This window comes from Sarcophilus harrisii, chromosome 5 (genome assembly GCF_902635505.1).
Source record: "Sarcophilus harrisii chromosome 5, mSarHar1.11, whole genome shotgun sequence".
Lineage (NCBI taxonomy): Eukaryota > Metazoa > Chordata > Mammalia > Dasyuromorphia > Dasyuridae > Sarcophilus > Sarcophilus harrisii.
Window position 1 is genome coordinate 13,539,971 of NC_045430.1, and position 26,984 is coordinate 13,566,954.

Sequence of the window (26,984 nt, forward strand, 5' to 3'; positions counted from 1 at the left end):
AAATACACAGTAAAGGTCAAGGGTGGGGTGGGGGAGTGGAAAAGTCCAGAGGAGTGTAAACAAGCAGAAAAACAAAAAAGAAGGCATTGGGAAGTGATAGCTGGGAGGTCTTTAGGAACCTCAAAGAGAGAAAGTTCAGACACAATGCAATGAGGTGAGAGGAGATTGAGTGATGAGGAAGCACCTCCAACTTTGTATTTTATTTTTTAAATAAAAAATTTTTCTCTCAAGGAAATGGACTTTCTGGGATTTTAATGATTTCTTCTGGAAGGAAAATATAAATTAGTTCTTGATTCTAGTATTTTTAGTTGAAATGCGCAAAATAAACTTAAGAGAGAGAAAGTTAAATTTGGTACTTATTTGAATGAGTGGAAGGAAGTAATATTTTTTTTTTTTTTCTTTTTTGATTGAGGAGACAAGGCTGTGTTTGCAGACAGATGGGCAGGAGAAAGTGAAAAAGGAGAGTTTGAAAATAAAGGAGAAATAGGATTGTAGAAGATTAAGGGTGAAGCCTGCGTTTAGCCAAGGGGCAGGAAGGTGGCAGCTCAGGATTCAAAATGGGCACACCTCATTTCCCTGGGTTCCCTGCTTTCTTTGGCTAAACTCTAAAATTTGAGTACTGGAGAGGACTTTGGGCTCCTGGTTTTTAGAGGGAGAGTCACTGAGAAGTAACAATGATCTTTTAAAAAAAAAGAGGATGACTAAGGCTGAAGAGATGCTTGGGAGGGAGATGAACGTTAGAGCAAAGACCTGATGAAGGAAAAAAGGATGAAAAAAGCTCCTGGGCACAGGAAGGAACTCTTCCCGAGGCTGAAGTGGAGGATGAGAGAGCAGAATGGGAAACTCGTTTGGAAAGAAGGAAGTGAGGAAGCTGCCCCTGGAAGACCTCAGTATTCTCATGGAGATAGGAAGCGGGTGTGCTGGAGCCCCAAGTGCATAGAACTTGTGGAACTTGCTCGCCTTCCTGTGTGGGCATTTGCACCCGGGCTGACAACACAAAGCTGGACTTGCTTTATTGTCTTGTTAATTGTCTAGACTTAAGAAAGAACTGAGAAAATGGTAATGATGTGGATTGAGCTTAAAATGTTTCTTGGGAATATTAAAAAAAAAAAAAAAAAAAAAAAAAAAAAAAAAAAAAACAAACCCAAACCACACCATTGTTAAACATTTATCAGCATATCCCAGCAGCTAGACCCTGTATTTAATTGATTTTGCTTAACTGTATTTTTTTTTTTTTGTTTTAAACACAGGGAAGAGTTGTGTTGGGGGACAGTGAGTCCTTGGAAAGTGAAAAGGATATATTTTTTAAAAAGCAGCAAAACTCGGGATACTTCATTTCCCTCCCAAGCATTTCTTTAGCCTTAGTCATCCTCTTTTTAAAAGATCATTGTGACTCCCCCCTCCAAACAACCCGGGGCCCAAAGTCCTCTCCAATAATCAGGGAATAGAGTTTGGCCAAACAAAGCAGGAAACCCAGGGAAATGAAGAGTGTCCATTCTGAATCCCCAGCTGCCCTTTGGCTAAGCACTAAAACTTGGGTTAGTGGAGCTGGGAACTCATTCCACCGGTCTGGAGAGTAATTTGGAATTATGCCCAAAGGGCTATAACGCTGCATATGCTTTGATCCAACAGTGTCACTAGTGGGTCTGTATCCTAAAGAGAGTCCCCTCCCCAAAAAGGAGCTCTTTGCACAACAATATTTATGGCAGCTCTTTCTCTGATAGCAAAGGATTAGAAACTGAAAGGCTATCTAGCAATTGGGGAATGACTGTGTAAGTTGTGGTATATGATTATAATGGAATACTATTGGGCTGTAAGAAATGATGAGCAGGATGGTTTCAGAAAAAGACTTATATGAACTGATGCAAAGTGAAGAGAGCAGAGCCAGGAGGTCATTGTACATAGTACAATATCATACAATGATCAACTCTGAGTGACTTAGCTATTCTCAGCAATACAATGACCTAAGATGATTCCAAAGGACTTTGGATGAAAAATGCTATCCTCCAGAAAAAGAACTGATGAAGTTTGAATACAGATCAAAGAATAATGCCCTTTCCCTTTCTTTCTTTTCTTTTTTTCTCTCTCTCTCTCTTTCTCTTTTCTTCCTTCCTTTTTTCTTTCTTTCTTTCCTTCTCTTTTGTAATATGGTTAATATTTCATTTCTTTCTTTCTTTCCTTCCTTGCTTCTTTCTTTCTTTCTTTCCTTCTCTTTTGCAACATGGTTAATATTTCATTTTTCTTTCTTTCTTTCTTTCTTTCTTTCTTTCTTTCTTTTTCTTTCTTTCTTTCTTTCTTTCTTTCTTTCTTTCTTTCTTTCTTTCTTTCTTTTTCTTTCTTTCTTTCTTTCTTTCTTTCTTTCTTTCTTTTTCTTTCTTTCTTTCTTTCTTTCTTTCTTTCTTTCTTTCTTTCTTTCTTTCTCATGATTTGATGAACCTGTATGAGCTCCTGACAGACAGACAAAATGCTCAGCTCCATGCAGATAGGAACTTTTTATTTTAACTTGGCTGATGTGGGGATTTGTTTTTCTTGATTGTATGTGATTGTAAGAAGATTTCTTTCATTTTTCTTGCTTTCTCAATGGTGGTGGAAAGAGGGGAAAGAAAACAGATTTTGATTTGAAAATTAAAAAAAAAAAACCTTATGTATCTATCTATCTATATCTCGGGTAAGTCCTCCCTCTCTGGGACTCCTTTGTAAAATGAGGAAACTGGACAAGATGATCTTCAAAGTCCCTTTCATCCCTAAGGCCTGTGATACCACAAGGATGTCTAGATTCAAAGGGAGTTGATGTTTGTCTTTTGTTAAGGACCCCCCCCCCCCACACACACTCTTCCTTCCATTTCCCCCTTCCCTCCATCTCCAAATATCAGAGGGAGAGGGAAGCAAGGATATGGCTATCCAAAATGCAGTGAGGGAGCAGGCAAGCCAGGGCAGATCCTAGAGACCTGTGAGCAGAGGCAGGGCAACAAGAGAATAATGATTATGACAAGAAAAATAATAATCCCTTCTCAGCAGGGAGGCCCAGGCACCCTTAGCTCCTGGAGCCTCACACCTTCCCTGTGATATAGGTAATGGAGAGGTATTATTAACCCATTTTACAGATGGGGAAATCGATGCTCCAGAAGTTGCTGAGTGGAATGTGTTTCCTGTTTCTCTTAGTCCATGCTCTCCCCACCTACAGCTGGCCCCTTGCCCTAGGGCATATGATGTCATAGAAATCAGTGAGTCCATCTGAGGCTACAGTGGAGGAAGGGATAAAGCAGCAAAAGAAAACATTGCAAATAAAAAAATGAAACATTGGGAATGAATGGAATGTGAAGATGGACCTTGGCTCCTAGATCAATCGTTCCCTGTGAGAGCCTTCTCTTCCTCGATACAATACAGTCAAACTGATTTTCTGTTGTTCTTCAGCCAGGACAACCTACATCCACCATTTTATCCCATCACCATACCTTTGCCCTGGCTGTGACCCCTATGCCTGGAATGCACTCCTTCCTCACCTCCCATTTCTAAGAATCCCTCGTTTTCCTTCAAAGTTTAGGTCAAGAGCCACCCCTTATATGAAGCCCCCGGATCTCTTCAGTTGCATTTCCCACCACCCCCCCCCCAACTGCCATATTTATTTGACACATTGTTGTTGCTCAGTTGTTTTCCAATTGTGTCTTACTCTTTGTGACCCCATTTAGGGTTTTCTTGGCAGAGTGCTTTGCCACTTCCTTCTCCAGCCAATTTTACAGATGGGGAAACTGAGGCAAATGGGGTAAAATGACTTGCTCAGGATCAAACAGCTAAGAAATGTTTGACACTGGCTTTAAACTTGGGTCCACTTCGCCAACTAGCTGCCAGGTCCCAATATATTTCCTCAGACTTTTTGGACAAGATTTTCCCTCCTGAACTTTGGGATTCAGCCTAACTGGCTTCCTCTCTGATCTCTGCACTCATCTCCTATCTCTACACTCTTGCACTGGCTGTGACACAGCCAGTGGATTGAATTCTATCTTTACTTATATCTTATGAGATCTCTGAGTCCTTCAACTGCTAGTATCTTCTCTTCTGAAAAACTTGACACAAAAAATTATTCGTTTTGTGTATACTTATATATTCTGTATCAAGTCAATATAACAATATATATCAATTCAATTTAATAAACATTTATTAAGCACTTACTATATACCTGATATTGTATTAAATATATCGGGGATACAAAAAGGCAAAAAGATAATCCCTGTCTTCTTCAAGAAGGGCAGCTAGGTTGCTCAGTGGCTAAGGGGGAATAAGGAGGATCTGAGTTCAAATCTACCCTCAGACACTTATTGTGTGACCCTGAGCAAGTCACTTCACACTGACTGTCAAATGAACAGCAGAAGGAAATGACAAAGCATTCCATTATCTCTGCCAAGAAAATCCCAAATGGGATCATGGAGAATTAGATAGGATTGAAAAACAACAGCAGCCATGAATCTCCTGCTAATTAGAATAATATATAGGGGCAGCTAGGTACCACAGTGGACAGAGTACTGGTTCTGGAGTCCGGAGGGCCTGAGCTCAAGGGAGGCCTCAGACACTAGCTGTGTGATACTGAGCAAGTCATTTAACCCTCTAAAATAAACAAATAATAAAAAAATAAATTTATTATTATTCTTTTTGACTTTTTCTTTTTTTTTTTTTTTTTTTGAGCAATTAGAGTTAAGTGACTTGCCCAGGGTCAAACAGCCAGGAAGTGTTAAGTGTCTGAGACCAGATCCTCCTGACTTCAGGATTGGTGCTGTATCCACTGCACCATCCAGCTGCCCCAATAAAAATACATTTTAAAAAAATAAAGAGGTGACTCCTTCAAATAACAATAATGATGATGATTCTATTTTTTGTCTTCCTTTTTAGAATTTGGACTCGTTGGAAAGAGGGGGGTTTGGTCATTGTAATTCTGGGTGACTGATTATGCCCTCTCACCCACGGGAATAGGGCAGGCTTGTTTCTGGGTAGCAAAGATGTTCAGAATCTGTCTCTTTTAAACTGGAGGGGTTGTGGGGCCCTGAGAGGAGGCAACTTGCTGGAGGTCACACAGCTGGCAGACCTGTGAGACCCAAGGGACCTCTGTTCGCCCCTTCCTCTCAGCCCTTCCCCCAAAGTCTCAGGGGATGGGGAAGACATCGTCCTAAAATCCAGACGCTCCCTGCAGGAGGGATTGTCAGGAACGCTCTTTGCAAACCATGAAGCACGATGGTTATCAGGATACACGGGACCGGAGGCAGCCACGGAGCTCTCCCTTTATTGATCAGGAAGCTGAGGCACAGACAGGTTAAATGACTTAGACTCATAACTCTAGATCCTGAACCTAGAGCTTGGAGAACTCAGGGACCTGAAGTCCACTCTCTCCCATTTTTCAGATGAGGAAACTGAGGTCCAAACTTTCACAAGGTCATCATTGTCCGTTAGTGGACAGAGGAGGAGTTGAATGGGGATGATCACAGGGAAGGGCCCTGGGATCCTTTATTTCAATTAACTTAAAGGGAAATCCCTCCCATCAATCAATCAAGGAGCCTTCATTAATTGCTTATCACTGGCCCGGCACTGGGTTCACAAGTTTTTGCCGCGGCTTCTTTCACGGCGTTCCCCCCTCTCCGTGGGTGTCCCCCAGGGCTTGGCTCTGGACCCTTTTCCCTCTGGACCCTCCTCAGCTCAACTATAGTATCAATTCTCGGACTGAGCCCGGCAAGGGGGCTCCAGAGGACGGAAAGGCAGCTCAGGTAGATCAGTGGTTAGAGGTGGAAGGCTTCGTCAGGAAGTCCTGCAGGCCAAGTTTCCTCATCTTTAAAATGGGAATGAATCTGCCTTACAGGGTGAATCCCATAGTGTAAACTAAGTCCAGCTGTTGTTTTTAGATTTAAAAGGGAGGGGTCAACGGGATGATTTCAGAAAGGCCTGGAGAGACTTACACGAACTGATGCTAAGTGAAATGAGCAGGACCAGGAGATCATTATATACTTCAACAACAATACTAGATGATGACCAGTTCTGATGGATCAGGCCATCCTCAGCAACGAGATCAACCAAATCATTTCTAATGGAGCAGTAATGAACTGAACTAGCTATGCCCAGAAAAAGAACTCTGGGAGATGACTAAAAACCATTACATTGAATTCCCAATCCCTATATTTATGCACACCTGCATCTTTGATTTCCTTCACAAGCTAATTGTACAATAATTCAGAGTCTGATTCTTTTTGTACAGCAAAATAATGTTTTGGTCATGTATACTTATTGTGTATCTAAGTTATATTTTAATATATTTAACATCTACTGGTCATCCTGCCATTTAGGGGAGGGGGTGGGGGGGGTAAGAGGTGAAAAATTGGAACAAGAGGTTTGGCAATTGTTAATGCTGTAAAGTTACCCATGTATATATCCTGTAAATAAAAGGCTATTAAATAAAAAAAAAAAAAATTTACTAGTAAAAAAAAAAAATATATATAAAAGGGAGGGGTCAAGGGTAGAGAGGTCAAGCTGTCACACAGTGAGGGGATCTCCCCTCAGCACCGGCCCTCCCCTGGCTCTGGGCGTCCCCTGCACCTGAGCTCAGACCTCATTTAATGTGCGGCCCCAGTAATTACCCCAGCCCGGCCCAGATTTTCCTTTCATGTGCGAGTTCTCACCACACCCTCCATCCTGACCAGGAGATAAAGCATCTCCATCATCACCTCGAGGATGGGGAGACACAAAGGCTGGGAGAGACAGGGCTGCAAGAGGGTAACAGCTCTCCCTTCTGGCCCAAATAGAGCCCCCGCTCCCCATAATAGGATCACAGATTTAGACCTGAAAGGGACTTAGAAATCATCAAATCCGCACACCCATTTTACAGATGGAGACACTGAGCCTTCACCTATCACACCCCCACACCCATTTTACAGATGGGGACCCTGAGACTTCCCCTGTGTTTGAGGTGATATTCGGATCCAGATCTTTTGCCCCAGCCCACACTCGGTGCTTCCAGCTCTGGAGGCCACTGGTTGTGTGTCCTGCACACGGACACGGCTGCTGGAAGTCCCACAGCTTCCTGGGTTCTTGCGGTCAGGCCTTCTCCCCTGTGGCCGGTACCCATCCATCTCTGCCCTCTCCTATGTTCCCTGGCCCCAGGGCGCTGGCCGGGGCTGCTGGATCCCAGGCAGGTTGTGATGGGGGTCCGTGGGTTCTCCCCGCTTTGCTGGCCGGCCCCGGCCCCAGAGAAAGAAGGGAAGCGGGTCCGGCCAGACCGCAGGAGCCCGAGCCAGGCGGGCTGTGGAAGGCTGGGACCTCTAGCGGCAAGATGATCCTTCTCGGGAGGGCCGTGGCTTTTTCCATTCATCGGACAGGAGCCTCGGGAGGCCGGCTAAAGTACAGAGGATCCCATTGTCTCTCACCCCGCCGGGGTGGGTGTGGGTGCCCAAAGGGCCAAGGGATTCAGACCAGTTACTTGCTGGGAGAATCCGGGGGAAGGGGCTCCCAGGATGGTCACAGCCGTGGATCCTCAGGGTTAGAGGAGCCCCTTCATGTGGTGAGAAAACTTGAGCAGGGCCACAGAAGGCACCACTGAGTCACGAGGAGCCATGCTCGGGCAGCAGCTCGGAGACCCTGCTGGGAAGGCCGTTTGTCCCGGGCTTAGATGAAGAAAGAGCAGGGTCCGACCATGGACCGTCCAGAGTGACCCCATCCAAGGCTCCTTCTGCTCCTCCCCTCCCAACCCTTACTTGGTTTTCCCGTGGCCCGCCACCTTTGAAAACTGGACTCTGATCCATACATGCTATATGCACTTTTTTCTCTCTCATGGTTTTTCCTTTTTGTTCTGATTTGTCTCCCCAATATGATTAGTGTATTAAAAATATACACATATCATATTAACATATACATATAACCAGAAAAAATAATAAAACAATATTTTAAAAAGTATAGACTCCATTGACTAGGGATGGCCAAGTAAGCTGCTCTAGGAAAGTAATAGATGTTACCGAGTCAAAACACCTGAAGCTGTGAAAAATGAGGAAAAACTTGGGGGTTGTAGTCCTCTGGAACAATGCGGGGAGAAGAAGAGAGAGATACTCAGTGACTAACCATGGAACCTCACAGAAACCCTGGGTCTCAGTCTCTTCATCTGTAAAATGGGGCAATTCTGACATTTGTCAAGCTACCATTACCCAGGGGTCAGAGGGCAGATTAAACATGGGGAAAGTGCTTTTCTTTTTTTCTTTTGCTGTTCACCACCAAGTTTAATGTCAAGAAATAGCAAAGAATACTTCCTGCCTTCTCCACAGAGATGGGGAACATTATCCCGCAGACTCAAGCCAACAGCAAAGCTGTCTGGAGTTGGGGGGGAGCACTGTGCTGGGTCAAACCTGGAGGGAGACTGGCAAGCGGCTGGTGGGGTTCACGCAGGCTGGCACCTTGCCGTGGTCAGTGCCCAGTGTGGTCAGTGTAGTCTGGGAGTTAAGAGGGCGCAGTGGATAGAGCAGTGGTCCTAAAGTCAGGAGGGCCTGAGTTCAAATCTGGCCTCAGACCCTTAATACTTTCTAGCTGTGAGACCCTGGGCAAGAACCCCAATTCCCTCAGGGGAAAAACAAAGTACCCACAATGCCCTCCCTGCAAGGACCCGGCCTGCAGCCCCTGTGTCCTCCTCAGCCTGGTCCCCACTTCCCACCTCTCCCCTCCACAGTTCTAAAGCCCTTTCTCTGCTCCCCACCCATCTAGGGCAGACCCTCATTGCTTGGGCCTTCGCCACAGTCTCCTGGGGCAGCACTGGGCCTGGTAGCACGAAGGCCCAGATTCAAAAGCAACCTTGTGCTGTGCCTGAGCAAGTCACTTACCCTCCACCCGCAAAATGGGAACAGCGTCACCCGCCTCCCAGAGATGTGGGATCCCCACTAAGTGCTAGAGTGCATTAAATGACTGCCCAATGGGGCTTGACTTTCTCTGCATAATCCATATATTTCCTGCCTTCTCCAGGCATGGGGAAGGGGCAGGAGAAAGGGAGAATGTAATTTGACTTAAAAAAGAAAACTTGAGAAACATTTAATAAAATAAAAATAGATTTAGAAATCCAATTTCATAAAGCAGTGTGGACAAAGTAACCCAAGGCTGATCTTTTCTGAAGCTCAGAGCCAAGGCGGAAGCTTGCTCCAGGCTGACTTGGGGCCCTGACCCTCCAGTGAAGCGGTCTTGCTGTTCCCGGTGCCCACCTCCAAGCCTTTGCCCAGGACCCCCACTTTCTTCTGTTCCTCACATCCCTAACTCCCTTTAAGCCTGACTCCAGCAGCAGCCCCTCCAGGAGACCTCATCCTTCATGCTTCCCTCCCACCGCCAGTTCTGGAGGCCCCTGTATCCACGCGCTTCCTCCCTGCATCAGGTGGTAAGCACCATGAGGAACAAAGTCTCATTCTGGTCTCTCTCCCCTCCCTCTCCCCCCCAAGGCCTGGCAATATCTCGGGTACACAGTAGGTGCTTAAAGTTCTCCTTGAATTTGAGCTGATGTTTTTCTGCTTTGCCCGGCTCCCCTCTGGCTGCCCCAAGTTTCTTCTCCCTCCTGGTCATGGGGGCCCCACGCAGACGCTCAGGCCGCCACCCCCACCGCGGATCAGCACAGACGTGGGAGGAACCTTCAGAGCCATCCCCCCAACCCCAACTTGGCAGATGTGGATCCTGGGGGGGGAGGGGAGGTGTCATCGAACCTCACCCTGGAGGCCAAAGCTTCTTCCATCTGTGGTTCTGACTCTGTGGAGCGGGAGGAGGAGGAGGGTGAGTGTGAGAGCGGCTCCGCAATGGGATGCGCCGTGACTCCGAGGTGCTTCCGGCAGCACCTGTGCACTGCGTTGTGGGACTTCCCCGTGGCCTTGGCTCTGCACACACTGCCAGAGGCTCTTTGGTCTGGATCCGAGACCAGCACATGTGAAGTTTTCTCAGGCGAAAAGGCCGTCCAGCCTTTCCAGCCACAGGGGCCCCTGGGAGCCCCGGTTGCTGGGAATCCTTTCCCACAAGATTCGGTCCCTCAGTCTTGTGTCTCTGGTGCCTGGGCCTGTGCTCAGTGACCGCTTCAGACTCTGTAGGTCTCCCGATGGCTTCTGTCCTCTGCTCCTGGATCGGCCCGAGGGCGCCTCCTAGGGTCCACAAAGTCCCTCCCTCCAAACTCTTGGGATCTGGTCCCCGGCCCCCTGCTCTCTCCGGAGGGCCCCCAGAGCAGTGGCCGGTGGCTTTGGAATCACCGTCCGCTCACCCCCGGTGAGGCACACAGCAAGCGATTCATAAATGGCCACTGGCTTCTGGCCACACCCCCTAAAGATCACCGAATGTTGGGGCGGGCAGGGAAGTCCCAGAGCCAGGCCCACCCCTGCCTTCGAGGGCTGGTGGTCATCACTCTTTGGGGGCCACAGTTTCACCCCGAGAAGAAATAGGAAGGGGCTGAGGGGCTGCTCAGAGGCTGGGGCCCAGGCGGGCCAGATGGTCTGGGGTGGGGACACTCGAACCCAGACCCCTCAGCTGGGGTAAAGGCAGCGGCGTGGGCTCCACGGCTACTTCTGGAAGATTCCAGCCTCGAGGAGGGGGCCACAAGGGAGGCGTGGGGGCCCCCAGCTACCCGGGGCCCCCGTCTCTCTGGCTCCTGGCTCTGCCAGTCATCCTGCGGCGCTGCGTCTTGCTGGTCCGCGTGGTGCTGGGCGGCTTCTTGGCGGAGTCAAGACCACGATGTGGACGCGGGCGTTTCTTTTTAGCGCGCTTCTGGCTCCGTGCGTGGAGGGAAGCCGTAAGGGAGGAGATCCTGTCCAGGAGAAACCAGGGGACATGACCTCCGGTCCACAAAGCTCTGCTGGGACCAGACGACCCCTCCCCGGGACACAGAACCTGAAGGGGGGGAGGGGGGCAGGAGGGGGCCTAGGTGGTCAGGCGGGGGTCAGAGGTCACAGGCAGATCAGGGCAGTGACAGGACAACGGATCACAAGCTGTGCCTCCTTTACGACTCCCACAAGCAGTGGGGGAGGGGGGATCGCTTCCCACCAGGCGGGCACAACATGCCCCCTGTACTCCAGGGGGAGGCCGCTGACTGAAGCCCCTGCCAGGGGCAGATGGGCCTGAACGTTGTCTTATGGGGACCGAAGGAGATCCAAAAGGGGGCAAGGACGGACATCAACAAATGCTCCCCAAGCAAAGGAAGCTCTAAAGTATCAGGGGCACCCCGAGGACCGGACAAGTACAGGAACGATGGTTGGAAGCACCCACAAACAAGAATCTGTGTTTTACCCTGACTCGTGGTGCCCACAAGTCCGCCCAGGCCTGAGGGAGCACTGATCAGAATCTGCCCCCGGGCATGAAGCCAGCCAGTGCCCTCACCCCCCTCCCCCATCTGGTACCTGAGCCCTGGGGGCCCCTGGGAGCCCAGGATGTCCTCCTCAGCCCCCCACCCTTGGAGCCAAATGCACGTGCCTCTGGTGCCCTCTGCTGGTACCACCGGGTCAGGCACCTCCCTTCCTGGGGGCCCACCTGGGGGTGTCCCGGGTGGGCAGGGAGAAGGGGGCTCACCTCTGAGACAGGAAGGGGCTCCGAGACTTCTTGGGCAGAGCACTGACGGCTTCCTCTGCCTCTGGGTCCTCTTCTCCCTGGAGGGGCAGGCGGGAGTGCTTACAGACGGGGAGTGGGGGTCGCAGCAAAGGTCCCCCCGCCACCGCCCAGGCTGGGCTTGGTGCCCGAGCTCCCTTCCGCCTCTCCCGGCTCTGGCCTGCCCGCACTCACCCCAGGGGGGGGCAGCCCCAGGCGCCGGGCCCCCGAGAGGTCCAGGTCACTGATGGTGGTCACTGTCACTGTGTGGTTGGGGTGGTCATACTGCACACACTCCGTCTGGGAGGTCACCAGCTGGTCCAGCTCATCCGCCTCTTCTGCAGGGGGCTGGAGTCACACAGAGCCCCCCCCCCCGCCATCCGGGACCCCACGATTTCCCCATTCCTATCTGCAGGCCTCGGGGGTCTCTGCCCTCCCCCCACTCTGGGACTTACCCAAAGCCTCCTCCCGATCTTTCAGCATCTTCAGATACTCCTTGTGGCGCTGAAATGGGGGGGGAGGGGCCTGAGCAGGGGCTCTGGGACAGCGGCCACAGCCGAGGTGCCCCCCAGGGGCTCACACCTAACACTTGCCGTAGGTGCCCCGGCCTCAGTAAAGCGGGGCGCCAACCCCCCACCCCCGGGCCGTGGGGAAGAAAGCCCCCAAGCCAGGAGGCGGTCCTTCCTCCCCGTCCGTCTCTCGGGGCTGACCCGGGGTGGCCATGGGATGCCAGGGCCTCTTGCTCCCTGACCAGCCCCCCCTCCCGCACCTCGTGCTCCGGCTGACCCCGCCCCCCTCCCCTCCCCCCAGCACCTCCCTCCCTTGCCAGGCGCCTCCCGCTGACCCCGGCCCCCCTCCCCTCCCCCCGGCACCTCGCGCTCCCTTGACCCAGCCCCCTCCCCTCCCCGGCACCTCGCGCTCCCTTTGACCCCAGCCCCCTCCCCCCCCCAGCACCTCGCGCTCCCGCTGACCCCGGGGCGCTCCCGCTGACCCCGGCCCCCCTCCCCTCCCCCAGCACCTCCTGCTCCCATGACTTCAGGGCGCTCCCTGACCAGCCCCGCACCTCCTCCCGGAGCTTCCGCTGCTCCTCCTTCAGCTTCTTGCGGATCTCCTCCAGGGCCGCCTTCCTCCGCTCCACCTTGCGCCGGTGGAAGCCCGTCAGGTAGTCCCTGCGGGGACAGAGGGGGGCCTTGGCGAGGGGGCTCTCCGGCTCCCAGGGCGGCCGGGCCGCGCTCTCACGGGGCAGACCCAGGGGACAAGTGTGAGGAGGCCGGTTCTGGGCGCCGGTGGGAGGGCGTGCCTCGGGCACGTGTGGTACCGTTGGATACCCGACACCTCGGCCCCCGGGGCTTTTCCTTTTCCGCCCCGGGGCCCGCCCAACGGCCAGGCCGGCTCCGGGGGAGGCCCCCCGCACGGGACACTGGGAGCTGGGCTTTTGTTGGGGGCGGGGCGGGGCGCCTGGGGGGAGGCCCGGACAGGGGGCGGCGGGGGGGCGCGGGGAAACCACGTGGTTCCTGGGGGAGCCCAGGGCCCGGGCGGGGCCCCGCCGGCCAGGGAAGGAGGGCTCACCGCCGCTTCTCCTCATCGAAGGTGAGCACCAGGCGCCCTTCGCCCTCCTTCTTCTTGGCCTTCTTCTTGCGGGCCATACCGGAGGCGCGGGCGGCGGGTTGGGCCGGCGCGGCGGGACCGGACGTCAGCTCTCGCAGAAACTTCCGCTTCCGGCTTCCCGCCCCGCCCCGCCCCGCCCCCTGGCGAAGCGCCGTGAGCGCCCGGCCCCGCCCCCGCCTAGCTTCAGACAGGCCCCACCCACCCAGCGGTGCTCGGAGCCGGGCCCTTCCTCCGCCTGACAAATGGGGAAACTGAGGCTCAGATCCGGGTCCTCCCCGCCGCACGACGCCCTTCAGGCGCGGCGAGCCGGAGGTCCGGCTCAGACCTCTTTTCCCCCTCCGCGCCTCTCCTCCCGGATCCCCGCCTCGGCTCCTCCCCCCGGATCCCGCCCAGACTCCCTCCCTCCCCGGATCCCCGCCTCCAGACTCCTCCCTCTCAGCCCCGCCCCCCGGCTGCCTGCCCGCGGTTGCCGCGATGCTGGCGGAGCCTCTGGCTTCCAGTCCCTCCCTGCTCGCCGATCCCCGGAGGCTCCCGCCCCGCCCGCGAAAAGCAGAAACTCAAGCTGTGGCCCTCTCCGTCCCAGAGCCCCGTCGCTTCCCTGTCGCCCCCTCCCCTCCCGGCCCGCCCTCCGCCTCACGGACTCGGGCCCTTCCCCTGACGAGATACCGCTTCCTCCCCCCTGGGCCTTTTTGATCCCCGCCCCCCCTTGCATCCAGGGAGCCTGCCCCGGCCTCTCCGTTCTCTGCCTTCCCTCAGTCTCCACGTGGTACATCAATAAACCCATTTGCTCGGATCCCCCCTCGGGTTGGGGACGTTGCGGGGTCCCCGCGGGCGGAGCTCTGCACGGTGGGAGGCGCCTAAGACCAAGGTTTGCACCCCAAACTCGAGCGCGGGACTCCGGGCCGCAGGTTATCCGGCCGATCCAGGTCAGTGGTTCTCGGAACCGGTTTCCCGGTTATCTTGTACAAGGCGAGGGTCTGAGACGGGGGTTGTACTTAACTTACCGTATTCACACAAAAGTAAATATAAACCCTCTGAAGGGGCTCCGAGACCCCTCCCCCCCGGAGTATTCTCACCCTCGCTCCAAAGCAGTAACTTGTATTCCTTAAACTGAAGCCGCGTCGCGGCCAGGGCCCGTGCCCGACATCTCCCGGGGAGGGAGAGTTTTAGGGCCCGAACACGGTAACAACATCGGCCGCTATCGCGATAGTCTCCCCCCCCCCTCAGAACCCAAGCACCGCACACCAAAAGAAACTGTTCAAGCTCCTGGCAGTTTATTGTCATCGCAATCAATAAAGCAAAGACATAGATAATTATTTGTAATACTTTAGCGGGTCCGTTCTCCCCTGCCCCCCAGTCTAGCTCCTCTCGGCAGCCCGGGGGAGCGATCCTCGGCGTCTACAATCCCAGAGCGGTCCAAGTCCAGTCTCCCTTAGGGGCTCCATCGGCGCCCCCCAGCCCCCCCCGGTTTGGGTGTCTTGCAGTCCTAGATAGTAGGGTGCCCCCCACTGCCGGCCTCCCCGGTCTCCGAGCTAGGTCTCCAGCGACGGTCCATTCCATTCTAACCGTGCTCCTTGAAACTACTTTGCTTCCACGGGATTCTCCGGGGCAGGCCAGGCCGCAGAGTAGCTCTCCCGTTTGTTCATGAGCAATGCAGAGTTTGGCCATATATCGAAGGCCGTGGGCAGACAGTCCAGCTCACAGTAGAATCCCAAAGGAGGGCGAGGTTCCAGTCTGCTTCAGTTCGGGCTCGATGTAGTCCTCTCAACATGTCTGGTTCCGCCAAGACGTCTTTGCAGAGGGCTTCGGTATCAGTCCAACTCATAGAGGAGCCCGGCGAAACGATCGGCTCCCAGGCGAGGCACGGGCCGGCCCGGGAAACGCGCGCTTGGGTAGCAGACCAGGGGGCGTGTGCGAGCCACGGGGCTTTCGGAGGGGCTCCACTCCATCACCAAGCAGAGGGCTTCGGTACCAGTTCAGCTCATAGTGGAGTCAAACAGCAGAAGTCCCGTCCGATACAGCACTCGCTCCAGTCCAGCGGACCGCCTCCCTTCTCTTGATATGTATAGCAGGTAAGCCGGAAAGGCGGCCCAGCGACGGAGTCAAGCGGCAGAGAGATCAGGTGCTTTGAGCGTACTGAAACGATATTTCCCATTCGGGCGTTCTGCAGCTCGTACAAAAAGCCTCGGAGCTCGGGGCGCTTCCGCTCACCTCGCCCGGCTTCGGGACTTGTCTGCAGCTCGCAGGCGGCTCGTGGCAGGCGCTCCGCCAGCTTCTTCTCCACTCCGCGACTCGGCCCCTTTCTACAGTCCGGCTCTCCTCCAGCAGATGGCACCCGAGCCCTTGGTTTCCGCAGCCGCGGCGGCTCCTCACGCCTGCGCCGTATACTACCCATGCCACAGTCCTGTTCTCTTGAAGGAAGGGAGCGTCGTCCTTTCGAGGAAACCAGCTCATAAATCTAGCTAGTCGGGGATCGTCTTCAAGAGCAGGTCCAGAAGTCCCCGAAGACCCCCACAACACGCTTCTGTTAGTCTTAACCCTTCTTGTGTGCGCAGCTCTCGCACGGGTCCTTCGGAGGAAGTCATGCTGACGCTCCGCCCCGCCCCGCGGGCACCCGGGTCCTGGGCACAGACCGCCTTTGCGGTCACGGTGACCCGCGGCCGGCCCTGCCCCCGGCCCATCCTGCGGGGCTTCGCGTCTCCTCGAGGACCTACGCTCCCCCGGGGCGTGGGGTGCGGGGGAACCCACTCTCTCGCGGGGATCCACGGTCTTCTACGTCCGCCTCGCGTGGCCGGTTCTGTTATGCAAATGAAGCTCCGGAAAAGCGCTCGGTGGGGGGGGGGGGGGGGGGGGGGGGGGGGGGGGAGGCGCGGAGCATGCTCAGGGGTCCCCGCCCGGAGAGGCACTAGAACTCGAAGGACGGGTCACAGCGCCGAGCTCGCGCCTGCTGTGTCTAGCACCCGGGGCCCGGCGGGCTGAGGTCCCAGGGCTCACCTAGCCACGCCCCCTAGCGAGGGACCCGGAGGGGAGGGATCCCTCCTCGGGCAGAGGAGGGAGCTGAGGCCCAGGGAGGGGAAATGGGCGCCAGGGCCGCAGGCCTAGAGACAGAAGGGAGCTGACGAAGACGCAGTCCGCGCCTTTGTTTCTCGGAGAAGGAACCAGACTCAGGGAGGGGAAGTGACGCCGCAGGACCACGGGCTTAGAACTGGTCCATGACCTCAGAGACGGGACAGTAGTTTCTTAAGTCCCCGGGGCTTCCTTGATCGGACCCTGCTGCCTAGGACTAGTCAACGATGCTAAGGAGGGAGGGAAGATTCATTCAAGATTGTGACCCGCGCCAGGGCTCGATGCCGAAAAGGGTCTGTCACATGACACTCCGTGAGTCATGATATAAAGGGGGTCTGTCACGATATAAAGGGGGTCTGTCGCCTGACACTCCGTGAGTCACGATATAAGGGGTATCTGTCATGATATAAAGGGTGTCTGTCACATGACACTCCATTAGTCGCGATATAAAGGGTGTCTGTCACGATATAAAGGGTGTCTGGCATGATATAAAGGGTATCTGTCGCATGAGACTCCATGAGTCACGATGAAAAGGGTCTTTCACATGACACTCCATGAATCATGCTGAAAAGGGTCTGTCACATGACACTCCATGAGTCACGATATAAGGGTGTCTGTCACGATATAAAGGGTGTCTGTCACATGACACTATGAGTCGATGTGTCTGTCACACTCCGCAACCGAGATCTAAATCTGTCTATAGACACCCACATGGATGTGTGCACTATGTGTGCTTTTTATATATTAACGTGTATATAATATGATAATATATTAGTGGAAATGTGCGTCTGTTATAAAAGACAACCAGAAGATTTTGTTGGTTAGACCCTAGCACACTACTACTGTCCATGGGCTTTTCTAGGCAAAGACACTGGAGCAGATCGCCTTTTCCTTCCCCAGTGGACTGTGGCAAACACCTTAAGTGACTTGCCCAGTGTCCCACAGCTAGTAAATGTCTGAGGCTGCATTTAAACTCAGGTCTTCCTGACTCCAGCCCTGGCTGATATATACATACATTATATATAACAATATGTGATATGTGCACAATACATATATTACTATATATATGTTTAATAAATATATAACATGTTATTGTATTATATTATATATGTTTATATATAATAATATATTAATAGAAATGTATGCCTTACAAATCAACTATTGATATATCTATACACACTATGGATTTAGTTATTGATGGATATGTTTATATGTCTATCAATCAACAATCAATAACTATTTATTAAGCACCTACATCATGCCAGAAATGGCAAAAAAAAAAAAAAAAAAAATTGAGGGGAAAGACAGTCCTGCCCTGAAGGAGGTCACAATCTAATGAAGGACACAATAAACAAACAAACATAAGCAAACTATATGCGGGATAAATAGGAAATAACCAACAGAAGAAGAAAACAGTAGAATTAAGAGAGATTGGGAGAGGCTTTCTGTAGGAGACGGAATTTTAGTGAGATCTAAAGGAGAGCATTTAATTTATAAAATTAGAAATCAAACAAGAAAAATGGGATTTTAAAGTTCCTTTGCGAACCAAATGGCTTGCTTGTCCAGGGAAGGAGGGAGGGAGAAAAATTTGGAACAAAAGGTTTCACAAAGGTTAATATTGAAAGCTATCTTTGCATATATTTAGAAAAATAAAACACTAAGTCCAAAAATAAAATAACTATATATGCAAAAGAACAAAGAATGTAATGTACATGCTATCCACCTCCAGATCCTTCAACTCTATCATCTTCTGTTAAGACCCCTAAGATCTTATAGATAGTTAATAAAATAAATCTAAAGGTCCAGTATTTGTTTGGAAAGACTTCTGTGAATATTCAAATGGAGCTGGTTTGGTATTTTTCAGTCCTGTTATCTGTTACCTTTAGGATCATGTTTAGAATATATACCATTTAGAACCATCAACTTTACTAATCTCTTTGTTGTTGTTTTTTTTAGAACAACAGCAGAAGTCCCAAGGATATCAAAACAATTAATTACAGCTATCTGAGTCCTGTAAGTATATCATTTTACCTAATGGAAAACATTTGAAAACATTTGGAAGTCAGCCACATATATCTTATTTACCAAGGGGAAATGTCTGATCTTGTTGCTTTTTTCAAAGTAAAATTTACTACTTAATTAAAGCACTTATATCTTTATCACCTTCCCTCTTTTGAGGATATATGTTACTTTCATATCAAAAAGATGGGATACTCTATGGACCTAATCTTATATTGAAATATATAACTAAGAAGCCAGTGAATAAAGGGATGGCATGTGTAAGGACTGCTTTGTCCTAGCTTCCTAGATGAGGATATTGAAACAAGTAACAATCACAAACTCAGAAGAGTAATTCAGTTCTATGAGCTTGATTGTTAGAATCATAAGAATCATACTCAAAATCACAGACCAAAAATGGCAGAGTGATACCTGTTTGAATTCAAGGCAAACCATTCAACATCACAGTAATAAGAATCTTATTTTTTGAGATTATACCTCAGTACTTTTTCTCACCCTTTTATGGACAATGAGGGCTACTCCATTTCTTCTAAGGGATTGTTGTCCAAATCTGTACATGTAGGGGTCACCCGAATTAAATTCACTCATTCCTGTCCATTTGAGTTCATGGACATCCAAGATGTCATCGTTTAAACTTTCCATCTCCTGTTTGGCCACATCCTATTTATCTTGGTTCATAGACCTGACATCCCAGATTCCTCTGCAATATTGATTTTTTTTTTGGTTCTCTAATTTTCATTTTTTTTTATTATAGTAACTTTTAATTGACAGAATCCATGCCAGGGTAATTTTTTTTACAACATTATCCCTTGCACTCACTTCTGTTCCGATTTTTCCCTCCTACCCTCCACCCCCTCTCCTAGATGGCAAGCAGTCCTATATATGTTGAATATGCCCTAGTATATCCTAGATACAATGTATGTGTGCAGATCCAAACAGTTTTCTTGTTGCACAGGGAGAATGGGATTCAGAAGGTAGAAATAACCCGGAAAGAAAAACAAAAATGCAAACAGTTTACATTCATTTCCCAGTGTTTTTTTTTTCCTCTGGGTGTAGCTGCTTCTGTCCATCACTGATTAATTGAAACTGAATTAGGTCTCTTTGTCAAAGAAATCCACTTCCATCAGATTACATCTTCATACAGTATCGTTATTGATGTATATAATGATCTCTTGGTTCTGCTCATTTCACTTAGCATCAGTTCATGTAATTCTCTCCAAGCCTCCCTGTATTCATCCTGCTGGTCATTTCTTACAGAACAATAATATTCCATAACATTCATATACCACAATTTACCCAACCATTCTCCAATTGATGGGCATCCACTCAGTTTCCAGCTTCTTGCAATATTGATCTTTAAAGCATTAAAGTTTCCTTTCATCATCAGACACATCCACAGCTGAATTTATTTTTGGTTTTGTCCCAGTTGCTTTATTAGGAGTGTACTGGACACCTTCTGACCTTAGGTTCTCATCATCCGATGTCATCTCTTTTGGGTTTTTATGGCAAAGATACTGGCGTGGCTTGCCATTTCCTTCCCTAGTGGATCACCTGTTGCCAGGACTCTTCACTGTGACCCATCCATCTTGGGTAACCCTCAGTGGCGTAACTCATGGTTTCATTGAGCTACACAAGCCTCTCTGCCATGACAAGGCAGCGATCCAGGAGGGATCGGTGAATGATAGATTTATATAAATAAGAGTATATCACATTATAAAAGTCACACATTTATATCATTTGCTTGAATGGATAAACTGTATTCCTCTCTTGCCTCTGCTTGTTGATTAGTCATTGGCAGTAGTACTCAGTTAATGCAACCCCAAGCAATTTTGTCCCAGTTCTTGGGGACTATGAAGGAATCAAATAGATCACATCAGACTCAAGTTCTTCAGACAGATAATGTTCCAGTACTTTGATCTTGGGAGATTTCTGGGTAGAAAAAATCAACTAGCTGATAAAGTCTGTGATATTCAGAAAATCATAGAGTTGGCTTAATGTTGCTAATATTGTCTGTATTTCCTGTTTGTCCATCTGGCACTTGAATCATCTATTAGATGTAAATCGTTAAATCCTGATGTGATCAGCTAGGTGATTCCATGATAAACATTGGTGTTACGGGTCAGGATTCTGATGACTTGAACCTTCTGTTTTAATGGAGGATCTTCTTTATTTTGGACTGAATACCTGGACTAATTTTAAGATTCTTCCAAACTCTTTGTCTCTTCATCTTATTTCCCCTGGGGATAATAAGAAAAAAATCTGATGGTCATTTGTAATTACTATATTATCTTTGCCATCTTCCCTGTCTAAATCCCTTGTCAATTTTGATCTGATCTGATAGTCTAGTGGTCAGTAGGATCCCCATCATTAATGATATATGGCTGATTCTGTTCTTTCCTGATTACATTCTATAAAATCTATAGCAGCAAATACTGATATAGCAAACACTAAACAATCATTCCTGAAAGAAATGCAAGGTTGAATTCCTATAAATCTCTGATCGCAACATTTGCTTTAGCACTTCCCAGAACAATCTCATGTACAGATCTAGAATTTCTTTTTCATTTTTCTGGATGTACTGCTTTGTTGATTCATTAACAGTGAACTCATGACCAACGACTCAATGCTTAGTGCCTGAAGGAAGCTTATCTACCATGAGTATTTTCTCTGTGAGTCACCTCACTACCTTCTTGGGTTTAGGAAATCTACACAGCACTGTCCTAGGGGGGGCATTGTTAAAAAGCCTCAATAGAGCATTGATTTAGGGATTATAAATAAATTTTAGTGAGTAGGTGAATTTGCAAATGTGGAATCAAAGAATAAGGAGAATTAATAGTAAATTTGACCTAAGACTGACTGAATTCTTCCTTAAAGCTTTCAGCTTCTGATAAATCTGATCCACTTCCTTTTGTACCCCAGAGTGCATTGCATGTAATAGATATTTAATAAATGTTTATTTCTTGATTTTGGATTTGTGGCAATTGCTTATAGATTTGGAAACTAAACCATTCTTTCTCTAATCTACTCCCAATATGGAATCTGGTCAGCTTTCCTCTTTGGGTTATCTCCTGACAAATTGGAAGGAAATTCATGCCCCTTGGGCATAGTTCCAAACTGTTCTCTGGAATAGTTGGGTCTGTTCACAATTCCACCAACAGTTCATTAGAGTTCCAATTTTCCTACATTCCCTCCAACATTTGTCATTGTCTTTTTTCTCCCATATTGGCCAATCTGATAGATGTGAAGTGATATCTCAGAGTTGTTTAAATGTGCATTTCTCCAATCAGTAGTGATTTAGAGCATTTTTATCTGGTTATTGATAGTTTTAATTTCTTCTTCTGAAAAATGCTTGTTCATATCCTTTGACTGTTTATCAGCTGGGCTCTTCTTTTTATAAAATTGACTCAGTTCTCTTATTTTTGAGAAATGAAGCCTTTTTTTTTTTTTTTTTTAAATCAGAGAAACTTGCTGTAAAAATTTTCCCTCCCAGTTTCCTGGTTTCTTTCTAATATTTTAACTTCTGAAACTAGACATATCAAGCCTTGAGGAGGATCTTTTTTATTGTGAAATATTGAAATAATGTGTATGTGTAGGTTTATTATTGAAGCTTCATACTGAAATCAGAAGAGCTATTGTTATATTTGGATGATTCCAGCAGTCATAAACCCTGTCTAAATTGGAAGTGAAACAATGCCTAATAATTAGCTATTGCTATAATAACATAATAAATTGCTATCATCATCATAATAATAATGTTATAGCTTATTGCCACAATGTGGCAAAGAGAAAATTTTTGCTCTTCATGAAATTACTTCCATTGAGGGAAAGTGATGGCACAGGTTCCTTTTTATTTGCCTCCTTCTTTTAGGCTTGCCTGTAATTGAACAACCTTATCAGTATTCAGGGAGAGGGACAGCCCTCTGAGGTCTGTGCATTTTGATTTATTAGAAGAAAATACCATAAAGGGCTGGAGTGTCTAAACCTATACTTATGGAATTTCTGGATTTTATTACTCAATGTCCTGGGATATTATATAGCACTGTAAATCATGGATCTTTACATAGTCTAAAAGGTTAAAAAAAATATTTCCTGAAACAAATGAGTGATTGGTCTGTTAGAGCAAACCCTGTAGTGCACATATTTCACATCAAAGTACAAAAGAAATGAATGAAAAACCTATCTCTGAAAACTTTTTCACTGACATCTGTTTTCAAAGATAAGGGAGAGACTGGAGGAGGCAATAAGCATTTATTAAGTGGCTGCTATGTGCTACACACTGAGTTAAGTGCTTTACAAATATATCATTCCATTCTCATAACAACCTAGGAGATAAGTAATGTAATTATCCCCATCTTAGAGATGAGGAAACTGAGGCAAACAGGATTAAGTGACTTGCCAAGGGTCATACAGCTAGGAAATACAGTAAGATGAGGTGCTTCCAATCATGAACTTCCTAGGATGTGGTGAAGAAATCTGTTCATTGAAATCTAAAAGTAGAGCAGCCAGATGAGAGATGAGAAGGCAAGAAGTGAATTAAAAAAGCAGATAAAAACTCAGAGGCCAAGATCTCGTCTAGTGCTGGGCACAGTGCCTGACACATAGTAGGCACTCGATACATGTTTATTGATTGATTGCTTGAAAGACTGTTTGCTGTCATCTTGGTTCCTGCCCAGCGGGGATATTCTGACAGAAATAACTATTCTGTTGAACATAAAAGATGCTTCATATATAATGGCCTGTCCGCTGTCATCTATAGTTATTGTCCTAAACCAAAGCATTAGTAGAAAGACTACCTCTTTCTCCCCTTCATTAAAATGCCCAGATGATCAGCCAATTCTGATGCAAACTCACCTTCCCAATAAACAAGGACTTCCAGTGTCCATTTGATAAGCTTTAAGATAAGACAAAAAAAGATTGTTTCTCCCCAAACATAAAATGCTCAGATGACCAGCCAATTCTGATACAAACTTACTTCCTAATTAACAGTGACTTCCAGTGCCCATTTGATAAGTTTTAAGATCAGACAAGAAAGATTATTTCTCCCCAAACACTAAAATGCTCAGATGACCAGCCAATTCTGATGCAAACTCACCTGCCCAATAAATAAGGACTTCCAGTACCTATTTGATAAGTTTTAAGATCAGACAAGAAAGATTATATTTGGCCAAACACTAAAATGTTCAGATGACCAGCCAATTCTGATACAAACTCACTTCCTAATAAACAATAATTTCCAGTGCCCATTTGATAAGTTTTAAGATCAGACAAGAAAGATTATTTCTCTCCAAACACTAAAAATGCTCAGATGACCAGACAATTCTGATACAAACTCACTTTCCCAATAAACAAGAACTTCTCCTGTCCTTTTGGTTATTTTTGCAAAAACAAATATTCTGTTGAACATAAAAAGAATAAAGCATTTAAATAGCCCTTCCTCTGCCATCTGTAGCTATTGATTCAAACCTAGATAATTGATTCTTCCCAGATACTAAAATGCCTCATGACCAGCCAATTCTGATGCTGAGAGTGAAAATACTATGTTGTGATCCACACTCAGTTATACAAAGAAAAACACTTTATTTTTCCTTCCATTCAATTTTCGGGAAAATTTTTAAAAAATATGTCATATGTCCTCTTCTTAATAGATGGGGATTTCTGCTGATCTTTCGATAAATATTAAGATCAAACAAGGAAAGATTGAGAATTTTTTTTCTTCTGCTGAGCATTCAAAGATTCAGGTGATATCATTTTATCTTTGTGGTCCAACTCATACCTGAGTAGGCATATGCCCATATCAAGGAATCTCCTGATTTTTGCTTGAGATCCTCAATTTGAGGAGCAATACCTATGTGTTTCCTAGGCAGACCATTCTATCTTTGAACTACTATAATTGTTAGGAATATTGTTTATTTACTTGTTTGTTTCTTAAATATTAAAAAAAAAAACTTTTCCCCATTACAAGTAAAGAAAAATTTTAACATTTATTTAAAAAGTTTTTGAGCTTCAAATTTTTTCTCTCCCCCTCTTTCCCTTCTCCTTGAGAATAAGACACATTTAATATTTATATTTATTTTATTTATATAAGTTATATATATAATATAAATATTAATATTTAATATAGGTTATACATCTTCAATCATGCAAACCTTTTATTATATTAATTGTGCTGTGAAAGAAGACACAGAACCAAAGGGAAAACACACACACACACACACACACACACACACACACACAAATACAGAAAGTGAGAAATTGTATGCTTCAATTATGCATTCAGACTCTCGAAGTTCCTTCTCTGGAGGTGTATAGTATTTTTCCTTATGAGTCCTTTGGAATTGTCTTGGATTATTGTATTGATGAGAACAGCTAAGTTATTCATAGTTGATGATTGTACAATATTGCTCTTACTACGTAACAGTGTTCTGGTTCTGCTCACTTCACTTTGAATCAGTTCGTGGAAGTTTTTCTGAAATCCACCTGCTCATCATTTCTATTATAATTATTGTTCCCCAGTTGATAGACAATCCCTCAATTTCCAGTTCTTTGCCACCACAAGAACTGTTATTAACATTTTTATACAAATAGATTCTCCCTGCTTTTTTGTGTGTGTGAGAAAATTGGGGTTAAATGACTTGCCCAGGGTCACACAGATAAGAAATTTTAAAGTGTCTGAGGCCAGGTTTGAACTCAGGTCCTCCTGACTTCAAGGTTGGTGCTCTATCCACTGTGCCACCTAGCTGCCCCTCCCCCTGTCCTTTTAAATCTCTTTGGGATACAGACCTAGTAGTGGTAATTTTGGATCAAAGGATATGCACAGTTTTATAACTCCTCCGGCATAGTTTCAAATTGTTCTCCAGAATGATTAGATCAGTTCACAATTCTACCAACAGTGCATTAGTGTCTCCATTTTTCCACATTCCCTCCAACATTTGTTATTTTCCTTTTCTGTCATATTAGCCAGTCTAATAGATGTGAGGTAATATCTCAGAATTGTTTTAATTTGTTAAAATATTCTAATCAATAGTGATAGAGAACTTTTTTTCATATGACTCTAATAGATAGCTTTGATTTCTTGATCCAAAACTGCCTATTAATATTCTTTGACCATTTATCAATTGGGGAATGACTTGTATTTTTAAAACTCTGATTCAATTCTATGTATTTCTGAGAAATGAGGCCTTTATCAGAGACAGTGTAAAAATCATTTCTCTACTCTTAGTTTTTAAATGAATACAATCAAAATTGTCTATTTTGTATCTAGTAATAAATACTCTCTATCTCTTATTTGGTCATAGATTATTACTTTCTCCATAGTTCTGACAGGTAAACTATTCCTTGTTTTCCTAATTTGCTTATGGTATCACTTTTTTCTGTTTAAATTGTGCATTCATTTTGATTTTTCTTGTTATATGGTGTAAGATATTAGTCTATACTTGGTTTCTGCCATACTGTTTTCCAGTTTTTCCAGCAGTTTTTGGTTAAATAATCAGTTTTTATGCTAAAAGCTGGGATCTTTATGTTTATCAAACACTAGATTACTATGGTTATTTACTACTGAATCTTATGTACTTACTGATATACTGCTCTATTTCTTTACCAATACCAGATAGTTTCCATGATTACCATTTTATAATATGGTTTGAGATCTGGTTCAGTTTGCATTAGTTTTAATTAATTCCCTTTTTTGTTCTTACAAATGAATTTTGTTATGATTTTTTTCTCTCTGTAAAATAAGTTTTTGGTAGTTTGGTTGGCATAGAATTGAATAAGTAAGTCACAGAACTGTCATCTTAACTATGTTGGCTCAGTCTATCCATAATCCATTGATGTTTTCCCAGTTGTTTAGATCTGACTTTATTTGTTTGAAAAGTGTTTTGTAATTATGTTCATATAGTCCCCAGGTTTATCTCAACAGACTCCCAGGTATTTTATAGTGTCTACAGTGATTTTAAGAGGAATTGCTCTTTCTATCTTTTGCTACTAGATTTTTTTTAATAATGTACAGAAGTGCCGATGATTTATAGGGGCTTATTTTTTAACCTGCAGTTCTGCTAAAGTGGTTAATTATTTCAACTAGTGTTTTAGTTGATTCTCTAGGTATACTATCTTGTCATCTGTAAAGTGAAAATTTTATTTCCTTGTTGCCTATTCTAATTCCTTAAATTTCTTTTTCTTCCCATACTGCTGTAGCCAATATTTTTAGTACAATATTAAATCATAGTGATGATAATGGGCATCCTTGCTTTATCCCAACCTTATTGGGAAAGTTTTTAGCCTTTCTCCTTTACAGATAATGCTTGCTGATGGTTTTAGATACTACTTATCATCTTAAGGAAAGCTTCATTTATTCCTATGTAGTGTTTTTAATAGGTTGTTTTATGTCAAAATTTTTTTCTGTACCTATTAAGATAATTGTATGATTTATGTTGTTTTTGTTATTGACATGATCAATTATGGTGATTGTTTTTACTAATATCGAAGCAGCCCTATATTCCTATGTCCCACCTGGTTATAATGTATGTTCCTTGTGATATATTGCTGTAATCTCCTTGCTATTATTTTATTTAAAATTTCTGCATCAATATTCATTAGAGAAATTGGTTTAGAATTTTTCCCCTCTGTTTTGACTTTTCCTGGTTAAGATCTCAGCAGCATATTTGTGTCATAAAGGAAATTTGGTGGGATTCTATTTTTGCCTAATTCCCCAAATAATTTATATAGATTGGAATTAATTGTTC

At 46.5% G+C, this 26,984-nt stretch overlaps 1 protein-coding gene across 1 annotated transcript; it reads right to left on the minus strand.

Moving 5' to 3' along the window:
* Positions 1–9,026: 9,026 nt before the first annotated feature.
* NOL12 (nucleolar protein 12) lies at positions 9,027–13,274 on the minus strand. The gene is made up of 6 exons (XM_031938126.1): positions 13,123–13,274; positions 12,617–12,722; positions 12,009–12,057; positions 11,749–11,891; positions 11,539–11,615; positions 9,027–10,780 (listed from the first exon to the last, which is right to left on the minus strand). Exons 1-6 carry the CDS (start codon positions 13,197–13,199, stop codon positions 10,597–10,599), a joined length of 636 nt encoding a protein of 211 aa, XP_031793986.1. The 5' UTR covers positions 13,200–13,274; the 3' UTR covers positions 9,027–10,596.
* Between the last annotated feature and the right edge of the window lie 13,710 nt (positions 13,275–26,984).